An 11,942-nucleotide genomic window follows, 5' to 3' on the forward strand; every position below is an offset into this window, starting at 1 on the left:
AAACGTGGCCCAAAGGGACAAGAATTCTCTTATTAACCCTGAGCCCCCATTAACACTCTCACAGACATTCGACACTTCATCAGACTGGCCATCATAGGAAATACTGTTTGAAAAACAGTCTCTTGATTTGCCTGGGGATGAGAGTCAAAAGGAATCGTTTCCTCTCCAGCATCAATGTCTAGAAATCAGTACTTCAGTTTACCGGGATAGACACACCCGGATGGATTTCTTTATTCACTCATTCACTGACTCACTCACTCAAACATTCACTGAACCTCTACCAAGGGAAATGTGCCAGGTGAGGTATTACCAGAGAGCTAAGGGTCAAAAAGCTCCACACTCAAGGAAGAATTTTACTATGAAATAGATAATTTCCATTAAAGCCTTACTATTCCAAATGTGGTTCACAGAACACGGCATCTAGAAGCCTGCTGGAAATGCATAATTTCAGGGCCCTCCTCAGGACCACATGAATCAGAAATATGCATTTTAACAATGGCACAGAAGATCCACGTGAATATCCAAAACTGCGAAGCATTTACACATCCCTCCCAGGAGCTGAATGCCAACTCCTTTTAGCCTGAATTAAGTTCAGATCTCAGCTGCAAAACCTGCCCTGAGGGCTCCTGATCATAATCCCATTTTCCCCTCATCTACAGACTTCACATTTGGCTCTCTGCTATTTCATAGGAGGAGCAACTTGCATCCTTTCCCACACAAAGTGGAAACAGAGAGAGGACCATGCTAGCTACTGACTGCCTATCACTCACGCATGTGCATCTCAGATTCTCTGTGCAATAAATTCTGGTATTTCCATTCCTGCCATGTTTTCAAGAGTTCCCAAACTGCCTAGTGAGTAAAAGAAGTAACAACTTAAGAATTCAGTGACTGTGGGACTTGATTCAAGCAGTTTATATGTTAAACACAATGCATTGTCGCTGTACATATTCCATAATCAAAAGAGGGGTCTCAAAGTAAGACTCCAAATTATTAGAGTTGAAAAAAAATGAGATTCAGCTGAAGAGCAACTGCAATTGGGAATGCTTATGACAGAAGAGCCTGCCCTTGATCTTCTACTCTTAACACTGCAATGTACACACACACAGGTGCGTGCACACACACAGGTATACGGTTAATATTAAGAATTTCAAATATACATATACACATTTTTTATGCACATGCTAGGATTTTTTACTTAACTGACATCATTTCAAGTACTTATAATTTGCAATCCTAGAGACCCAAGATGCACGGGAGTAGTTCTTTGTTTTACTTAGGACTATTAAAATTTTTTTCAGGAAGTTCAGTACATTGACAATCACCAAAACCAGCAATTCTTGAGCTTATTGGCCTCAAAATTCCTTTACACTATTGAGGATCTATAGAACTTTTACTTGGGGGGTATATCTCAATATTCGCTGATGATAATTTTTTAAATGAATCAATAATTGATTCATTTAAAAAATAACAAACCCATTGCACATTAACATAAATAGCATTCTTTTATGAAAAATAACTTTGTTTTACAAAATAAAGCCAATTAATTGAGAACAGTAGCACTTTTTACATTTTTAGCATCTTCAGTGTCTGGCTCAATAGAAGATAGCTGGATTCTCCCATCTGCTTCTGTAGTTAATGTGTTGTTATGTCACATATTATCCAGCCTCTGGAAAACTCCATTGTACACTTACGAGAGAATGAGAGTGGAAAAGCAATCAACATCTCAACAAGAGTGACAAACAGGAAAATAGTTTTTTCAACAAATGGTGCTGGGACAACTGGATATCCATATGCACGAAAATCAAGTTGGACCTCTATCTCACATCATACATAAAAATTAACTCAAAATGGATCAAATGGGGAGTGACTATTAATAGGAAGAGTTTTATTTTGGGGGATGATGAAAATGTTCTGGAATTAGCAGTGATAGCTGTATATATAGTATATATTGTGAATATACTAAAGCTACTGAGTTTTATACTTTAAAATGGTGACATTTGTGATATCCAAATCATGTATCAGTAAAATAATGAATCAAAGACCCAAATATAATAGCTAAAACTATAAAACTGTTTAAAGAAGACACAGGTATAAATCCCATGACCCTAGGCAACAGTTACTTAGCTATGACACAAAAATCACAAGGAACAAAAGAAAAAAAAAAAAACAGATAAATTGGATTTCATCAAAATTTTTAAAATTTTGACACCATCAGACTAAAAAAACCCACAGAACGAGAAAAAATGGCTGTAAATCATTTATTAAATAAGGAGTCTGTATCCAGAATATGTAAAGAATTATTAGAACTCAAAAATATAACAACAATCCAATTTAAAAATAGCCAAAGGATCCAAATAGACAGTTCTCCAAAGAAGATAAACAGCCAATAAGCACATGAAATGATGGTCAACATCATTAGCATCAAGGAAATGCAAATCAAAACCACAATAAGCTATTACTTCACAGCCACTACGACAGTTTATAATCAAATAGATAATAACAAGTGTTGGCAAGGATGTGGAGAAACTGAAACCCTTATACATTGCTGGTGGAAATGTAAAATAGTGCAGTTGCTTGGGAGAATCGTCTGGCAAACAATTCAATTCAAAAGATTAAACAGTTACTATATGGCCCAGTAATTTCACTCCCAGGTATATACCCAAGGGAAATGGCAAATTTTACTGGAATATTCACTGCAACATTCTTCAAAATAGACAAAAAGTAGAAACAACCCAAATTTTCATCAACTGATGGTAAACTGTGATCTATCCATACAATAGAATATTATTCACCAATTAAAGGGAAAGAAATACTGATACATGCTACAATGTGGATGAGCCTAGCAATTATGCAAGTGAAAGAGTCAGGCACAAAAGATCATTATATGACTTCATTTTCATCAAACGGCCACAACAGACAAATCTATAGAGACAAAAAGTAGATCAGCGGTTACCTAGGGCTGGGAAGTTTAGTGGGTAAAGGGAGTATGACTACTAAAGGACATAGGGTTTCTTTGGGGGATTGTCTGATTGTGGTGATGGTTGCACAATTCTGTGACTATTTTAAAGTTATACACTTGAAATGGATGAATTTTATCGTATGTAAGTTATGACCAACCTAGATAGCACATTAAAAAGCAGAGACATTACTTTGCCAACAAAGGTCTGTCTAGTCAAGGCTATGGTTTTTCCCGTGGTCATGAATGGATGTGAGAGTTGGACTGTGAAGAAAGCTGATCGCCGAAGAATTGATGCTTTTGAACTGTGGTGTTGGAGAAGACTCTTGAGAGTCCCTTGGACTGCAAGGAGATCCAACCAGTCCATTCTAAAGGAGATTAATCCTGGGTGTTCATTGGAAGGACTGATGATGAAGCTGAAACTCCAATACTTTGGCCACCTCATGCGACAAGTTGACTCACTGGAAAAGACTCTGATGCTGGGAGGGATTGAAGGCAGGAGGAAAAGGGGACGACAGAGAATGAGATGGCTGGATGGCATCACCGACTCAATGGACATGAGTTTGAGTGAACTCCGGGAGTTGGTGATGGACAGGGAGGCCTGGCGTGCTGTGATTCATGGGGTCACAAAGAGTCGGACACGACTGAGCTGAACTGAAATTATATCTCAGTAAAACTCCTTAACCTAAAAGAGGCAGACAACATCTTAGTATTATTTTGTAAATAGTTTGAACCTCAGGGACCCCCTGAAAGGATCTCAGGGACTCCTGGGGGTCCCCAGAATGCACTGTGAGAATCACTCACCTAGACAAAACGTCTAGTACGGTAAACTTCCTAGCAGCCATCTTCCCCTCCCTCTCTTTCTCCTTTGGAAGAGAACCCTGATTTCGAGGCACTGACCTCTGTTCCCCATGCAGACCACCACCAGGAAGGACGCTGATTCCACTCTGAGTCCGAAGGCACCTTAAGCTAATCAGCACACTCATTTTGATTGATTTCACTCACTGTTCAGGGTGGCAGGTGACCCAGGAGGTCTGATCGAAATGACTACAGGACTTTGCTGGGAATGCTGAGTTGGAAGTGGTTTTTCAGTTCCTCTGGAGGGTGTCCCATGAAAATGTGAGAACTAGAACTACTATAACCATTTCACTATAATCTGAGGATAAAGCCTCACAAAAAGGCAGGATAGTTCTTGAGTTAGGTCCCCACTTAACTCAAAATTTCTGGATATGTGATCCTGTGTGTGTTAGTCACTCAGTTGTGTCTTACTCCTTGTGACCCCATGGACTGCAGTCTGCCAAACTCCTCTGTTGATGGGATTCTCCAGGCAAGAATGCTGGGGTGGGTTGCCATTCCTGTATCCAGGGGATGTTCCCAACCCAGAGATCAAAGCCAGGTCTGCATTGCAGGCAGTTTCTTTACCATTTGAGCCACCAGGGAAGTGCTGATCCAGTAAATATCTTTAATGTTAAAGCCAGTTTGAATTGGAATTTGTCAGTTAAAAGCACCCAGCTGATATATTGTCCAGTGATGTGGAGCTAACAGTATTGCATCCTCCCCATGGTCAATACACTTTGCCTTTGCTCTGAGGACATCAAGAGATAAGATCTTAGCAGAGTATTGAAATAACATTACTTTTCTGTCAGAATATACTTAACACAAAGAGCTGGCCCATGTAATCTGGGCCTAAACACATCAGAGCTAGACCATGGTATTTAACAAATTGCCTCTCTTTCCTATTCCTTTAGTGTCTGATATTCACTGTACTCTGAATGGCACTCCAGATGAGTCTGATAGAGAAAAGAGTTGAGTTGTCCTTATTAGCAGAACATGCGTGGCTGTTACCTGAACCTAGTGTAGATTTCACCTGCAGGCTCATCATGGGGCCTGATATTGAGCACATATGTATGTTTGCATGTGACCACCAATTCCTGTTAAAACAGACAAGAAACTTAGGATGAGGTAAACAACTTTCTCTTTTTAAACTAAATTAATTAGAACAGTGTTCTGCATTTGGGTGATTTTTTAGCATTTACAACACACTTTTATAGATTTCATCTCAACAACCCAGTGGAGATAGGCAACTGAGGAATTATTATGCCTAGTTCACAGATTAAAAACAGGAGGCCCAGTAATTCACTTGAGGTATTACACAGTCAGAAAGTGATGGAGTTTGGGCTTAAAGACATTAGATTCCAAGCCAGAGCCTTCACACTATTTAGGATTAAATCCAATATATCGTCACTGTAAGACAACAGTCAGTATATTTTCAATTCTTACTATGGGCCAGGTAGTAAGTTCAGTTCAGTTCAGTTCAGTTCAGTTCAGTTGCTCAGTCGTGTCCGACTCTCCGCGACCCCATGAATCACAGCACGCCAGGCCTCCCTGTCCATCACCAACTCCCGGAGTTCACTCAAACTCATGTCCACAGAGTCGGTGATGCCATCCAGCCATCTCATTCTCGGTCGTCCTCTTCTCCTTCCGTCCCCAACCTTTCCCAGCATCAGAGTCTTTTTCAGTGAGTCAACTCTTTGCATGAGGTGGCCAAAGTATTGCAGTTTCAGCTTTAGCATCAGTCCTTCCAATGAACACCCAGGATCGATCTCCCTTAGAATGGACTGGTTTTTCCCGTGGTCATGTATGGATGTGAGAGTTGGACTGTGAAGAAAGCTGATCGCCGAAGAATTGATGCTTTTGAACTGTGGTGCTGGAGAAGACTCTTGAGAGTCCCTTGTACCGCAAGGAGATCCAACCAGTCCATTCTAAGGTAGTAAGTACTTGGTATATATTGCATGGGCTTCCCAGGTGGCACTAGCGGTAAAGAATCTGCCTGCCAATGCAGGAGACATAAGAGAAGCATGTTGGATCCCTGGTTGGGAAGATCCCCTGGAGATGGAAATGGCAACCCACTCCAGCATTCTTGCCTGGAGAATCCCATGGACAGAGGAGGCTGGTGGACATCAGTTCCTGAGGTCACAAAGAGTCGGACACAACTGAAAGCAACTTAGCACTAGCACTATATATTGCATATTTGATTGTTACAACAAGACCACGAGGTTGTACCATTATTACCCCCACTTTACAGATGAGGAAACTGAAACCAAACTGGTAAAGTGACTTGTCCAAAGTCACCTGACTAGTCAATGGTTAGAGCCAGGGTTCAAACCCAGGCAAGTAGTATTCTGGACCACAAGCTCTCAACCACTTGGCCATACTGCCACTTAAGCAAGAGCAGAGGTGCTTGCTCTACACGAGACAGTGTGTAGCTGCACAGAACCCATGGGCTCAGTAAGGGCTGAACTGATATTTAACAACACAAGCTACAAAGGATTATCCAATAATTATTCTTGTTGCAGAATTTGATCATAGAAAGATTGCCTAAAATAAGCCAGGTCTCAGCTAACATCTTATTAAGCGTTACTGACAGTTTTTTGTAACAATAATTATTACTCAATTTGACCTATTCTGAAAGACACTACTGCTTGCTTAGCCACTAGCAGGTCCCCGCCCCTTAACACACACACACACACACGCCCCTCCATTGCTTCCATGAAGTCAAAGCCCACCTCTCATTATAGAGAGTGAGGAGTACAGATACCAAATATTCACATTTCTAGACTCTTTTACAGCTAAGTCGTGGGTAGAGGATTCAATCCTGGGCAATGGGATCTAATGGGAAGACTGATGGGAGCCTCCAGGAATGGTGTTCCTCTATGATAAAAAGAAATGCAAGAGGAAATCCCACCTCTTACATGGTGGATGTGTTAGTACCTGAAGGGCATTCGCAACCACCTTATAATGAGAACTCCAAGTGACAAAGAAGACGCGCTGAGGAGGCAGAGTAGAAAGATGGGAAGCACCTGGTCCATGCAGAGCTGCTGAACAACTCTGAAGCTGCCCTACCTCTGGACTTCTCATTAGAGAAGATGATAAGTGTCCTTATTACTCAAGCCACTTTAACTCAGCTGCTCTTTTACTTGCAGCCTAAACATCCTAATTCTCAAGTCTCAGGAGACTGCTTCAGAGAAGACAGGGCTCTGGATTCTAAGTCAAATGACATGGCTTCAATCTACTTACTTGCCAGGTGACTCAAGTTGCCTAATCTCTCTGCACCTCATTTTCTATACCCATAAAATTGAGAAAATATTCAATAACACAATAAAATGGAGATAACCCAGGACAGGAATGAAAATCACATGAGATAATATGTATAAAATCTATCTTTCAATAGCAATGTTTTACTCAAAGGTAATTGGTCTAGGTAACAGATAAACTCATGCGATGAGTTGACTCACTGGAAAAGAGTCTGATGCTGGGAGGGATTGGGGGTGGGAGGAAACGGGGACGACAGAGAATGAGATGGCTGGATGGCATCACCGAATCAATGGACATGAGTTTGAGTGAACTCCGGGAGTTGGTGATGGACAGGGAGGTCTGGTGTGCTGTGATTCATGGGGTCGCAAAGAGTCGGACACGACTGAGCGACTGAACTGAACTGAACTGAACTGAACAGATAAACTATAGACTTTATAAACTGGAGACATCCATTCTAACCCAAATCCCTTATTTTACAAAAGAAGGAACACTGACTCCAAATGTCAAATGACTTACTACATGGCACACTGGTTGGTAACATAACTAAACTATGTATCTCCTTATTCTCAACCCAATGCTGTCATGCTATCCTCATGATGACAGGTAATGAGCTACATTAAATACTGGGCATTCATTCATTCAGCAAGTGTTTATCGACCACAACGATATGTCAGGTTCGGCTCTAGGTACTGAGGACTCCTTGAAGAACAACAACCACAACAAGAGTTCCTACCCTCATGAATTTAACAGCCCAGGCAGAAATTATGCAATCTACATCTATAAATAATTATTAAGCACCTAGCAGGTGCTACACACAGTGACAGAGTTTCTATTCAAATACAAATGTTTATAATTTTCTAGCCAATTCCAATAATAACAATCATGTTTACCAGGACTTGATAAAGAATAAATAATATGAAAAGTCTACAACTTACACAATAAAAATCAGTATTAAAAATGGCAAGCTCATTAGAAGGAGTGGTGAACACCCTGCCAGCATCTGAAAACGTGGATGGAATGGGGAAGACGACTAGAACTCTACTCTACTTGAAAGAGCACAATGGAATGAAAGAAGTGAGAAGTAAGCCATGTCCTTCCACAGTCTCCAGACTTGCAGGGTTGGCTCCGCTGGAAAAGACCAGTAGAACCAACTCACTGGAAAAGACCCTGATGCTGGGAAAGATTGAGGGCAGGAGGAGAAGGGGGTGACAGGGGATGAGATGGTTGGAAGGCATCACCAAGTCAATGGACATGAGTTTGAGCAAACTCCGGGAGATAGCAAAGGACAGGGAAGCTTGGCGTGCTGCAGTCCATGGGGTTGCAAAGGGTTGGACATGACTTTGCAATTGAACAACAACAACAATAGGGAACATTCAGCAACTCCTTTCCTTCCCCAGGCCCCTGTCTAGTGCCCTAGACTCTCCTTTTGCTCCCTATCCAGTTGGAATTCTTCTTTCACTCCACCTAAACAGTCACATGCAAATGACACAATGGAACAGCATCCTAGATCCTATAAAGAGACAGAGCAAGTGGCCATCAGGCTGCTGACACTGAGCCATTACGCTGAAAATTTTCTTTGTCAGTAACCACACAAATCATATCCTTTGGAAAAGGATGTTTAAAAGCTGTTGTTTTGAAAAAAAAAAAAAAACATAACTCACACCTTGCATGAGTTATAGAGGGAAAATTTGTGTAACACACTATACTCTCTCTTAACTTTGTGATTCTCTAGACCAGAGGAAAAAGGCAAGCAAGAAACAAAAGACAGATGGATTCCCCAGGGCATATACTAGTGACTTCAAAGGTTCTTTTTGAAAAAAAAAAAAATCATTCTGTCTTTGTCCTAAACAAATGGAAAGGTTTATGTGACCTTATGTTCAGAAGTGTAATATCAATTGCCAGGTTTGAAATACTCTAGGCAGGTATAATGTCCAAAATCACTACAATCATCTTTTGATTCATTTTAATTGATTAAATGATAATCACCATTTGGGGGCAGATGTGCTTCCAAATAAAACATTTGATTTTCTCAAGCAATGCCAAAATCAACATTTTGGAACATAACATTTTAACCTCTTTGGCATCAGTTGGGCAGTACAAACTCTAATGTTCTAAACTGTTATTAGATTGGCTATAATCTACTGTTTGCCAGATCACGAGACAGCACATATATGTCCTCTGGGGACTATTTATCCATTCTAAGGAAGATTCCCTCCCACAAACAGAAAAAAAAAAAAAAAAAACAGTGGTGTCAACTCCAAGTGGGACAGGACAGGGTAGATAGAAGGCGGAGACAGCTCTGGAAAAGTCAACAGCCCCACTCTCTGTGGCTGACCCCTTTATTACCAACATATTCAATACGGGTTAAAGTTCCTGTACACCCACTTTAGGACTTAAGATAAAATGTGCAAACTCCTTTCTCTAAAATACAAGACAGTACATGCCAAATGTTTCCATGCAACCCTGTGGCAGCAGAAAAACTGCCTATCCCGTTAATCCTTTTATTATTAAGTTTAACAGCAGTGCTTAGTTCAAAATGAAATCCAAGATTCTCCAGAAAAGTCAGTGGGAGCCCACTTTAATGGGAGATCATGGAGCACTACATACCTGTTGTGAAACTTACCCAGTTGTCATCTTACAAGTTAGGAGTCACTGTCCCCGTGTGGCAAGTGCCCACAAAAAGAAAAGAAAAAGTTGGGGGTGGGGGTGGGGGTACCATTCATTCATTCATTCTTAGTTAACACAGCCCAGAGAAAGATTCTCGCCACTGGGAGACGCTGCTCCCATTCATCTCTCAACAGAATGGGTGCCCAGTGTCTTAAAAACAGCTCACTCAGTCTTAGACCTTCAAGACTTGAATAGGTGAGAAGAGGAAATTTCAGAGATAAATAAAGATACTTAAAAGTCAAAAGCTAATAGTGCTTAACCCTAACATGACCTTTCCAGGTTGTGTGCCCTGAATCTTGGGACAGGGCACACACCTGCCTACATACAAACACTGAGAGTGCGCTCACACACACACACACCATTGCATCTCACAGACCTCCTGCAAGACCAGAGGCACTTAAGTACTGGAGGATGGAGTTGCCATCAAAGCTGCCTTCGCCTACACAACTCTGGCCTTCTCCAACTTGGTCGCGATCACATGTCACCAATACCCCAAAGGGCGATTTCTCCCGGGACCCAGGTCCTGCAGCATTCCTCCCTGCTGGCCTCACAGCCCTTTTCCTTTCCCTGAAACACTCAAATTTCAAAGGATTCCTTTCGAGGTAGCTCCAGTCCGAGCAGCGTGCCCCATCCCTTAAGGCTTGGAGCACGGGGCTGCCTGGCCTCTCTCACTCCCAGGAAACTTCGCCGCTGCCCCACGCTAAGAGGGCCACCGGTAGAGGGGAGGCAGGGAGGTCCCTGGGACTGAAGGCACCTTTGGAGCCCAGGCGCCAGAGAAAGAATGAGTGGATCCATGCTGATGCATGCCTTCTCCACGTGGAAGAAGGAAGACTGGGCAACATGCAGGTACCCCTCTGGGTTCTCAGAACTCATATTTCCCGACAGGTTAGGAAACAGAGGGGTTAGAGTCCCCCAGGAGGCAGCTGCCCTGTGTCCACTACCCTAGGCGCAGCGAGACGTGAGCCCAGTGTCTAAGCCAGAGGAAGGGGCCCCAGGAATTGATAACGCGGGGGACAGCACCCCCACCATCCCCAGCAGCCCCAGTAGGGCTCCCAGACTCAGAGCGGAGGAAGAGAAATCTGGCTTTCTAGTAGGCCCCCGAGGGGGTTCCTTGCCTCCGCGCGCACGCCCACCCGTAGAGGCCCCCAGTCCCATGCCCGGCGCGTAGTCCGCTCCCTCGCCCCGGCACCTGGATGTGGCAGGAGATCTCCGAGTCGTCCAGAAGCCGGATGGTGCATTTCATCTCCTGGTTGAGCGATTTGATGCTGGAGCTCCGAAAGTGGATCATTTTCATGGTCCTCCTCCCTCTCGGCACACAGTGGCAGGAGGCGAACATGCACCGCGGCCCGGGGAAGCGAGCGGGAGGCTCGGGGCCGGCGCGGCGCTCGCCCGCGCGGACACACACACACTGCCCTGGACACCCGGGCGCGGCTCAGCCCCCGGACAGCAGCGACAACCGGCGCCTGCAGCCACACATGCCGAGCGGCCAGGGCGCGGCGGGCGGGTCCCTCCCTCTCCACGGTCCCCTCCCTCCTCTCCCCTCGCCTCCGCCTCGCCCGCTCCTTTCCCCGCCTCCGCCCCTTGCGAGCGCTCCTGCACCTCCCTCCGCTCGGGCTCGCTGGCCGAAGATGCCCCGAGACCGTGACCCCCGGCGGGCGCGCGAAGCACTCACTCCCACGCGTGAGGAGCCGCGGCAGGAGAAGGCGGAGAGCGGGCTGGCGCTGGTGGCCGGGACGCCCCGGCAGTGGCCTGCTCCGCTGCCGCCGCCGCCTCTGCGTCAGGCTGGGCCCGGCAGCCTCCTCCCTCTCCGGCCGCGATCGCTCTGGCTCCTGAGCGAGCTCGTCCCTGCCCCGGCTCCCCCACGCGCCCGACAGCGTCCTGCTCTGCTTGGCCCAGCGACTTGGCGGCGGGCAAGGGGGCGTGGAGGGCGATCCTGACCTACACCGGCAGGGAGGATTCCACCGCGGGAGAGGATTATTGGACCTCACGAACCCCGAGAGTAGCATGAGGCCCTTGCCCGGCTACAACAGCAATAAGGCTAGTAGTCACAGTCGCTGGTACTCGTGAGGATTTTTGTAAGTCTTTGTTTAATATGAACTGAGAGTCAGTCTCCTCTAAGAAACTCAGAACCTTCCTTAATCAGTTTCTCCTGTATGTCTCCCAACACCTCACTAAGATCTTTGGTAGCAGCACTTTGGGCTTCCCTGGTGGCACAGCTGATAAA

General features: G+C 44.5%; 1 protein-coding gene across 2 annotated transcripts in view; it reads right to left on the reverse strand.

The window, feature by feature from the left end:
• The window catches only part of FRMD3 (FERM domain containing 3), a 334,605-nt gene extending 323,380 nt beyond the window's left edge, over positions 1 to 11,225 (reverse strand). For both annotated transcript variants that reach the window (XM_055427347.2, XM_055427346.2), the window contains exon 1: positions 10,908 to 11,225. In XM_055427347.2, coding sequence (XP_055283322.2) covers positions 10,908 to 11,054 — 147 coding nt within the window. In that variant the 5' untranslated portion in view covers positions 11,055 to 11,225. The remainder of the gene's footprint in view (positions 1 to 10,907) is intronic.
• Between the last annotated feature and the right edge of the window lie 717 nt (positions 11,226 to 11,942).

Source organism: Moschus berezovskii, chromosome 7, assembly GCF_049115385.1.
Source record: "Moschus berezovskii isolate FMDL1 chromosome 7, NW_MosBer_1.0, whole genome shotgun sequence".
NCBI classification, from domain to species: domain Eukaryota; kingdom Metazoa; phylum Chordata; class Mammalia; order Artiodactyla; family Moschidae; genus Moschus; species Moschus berezovskii.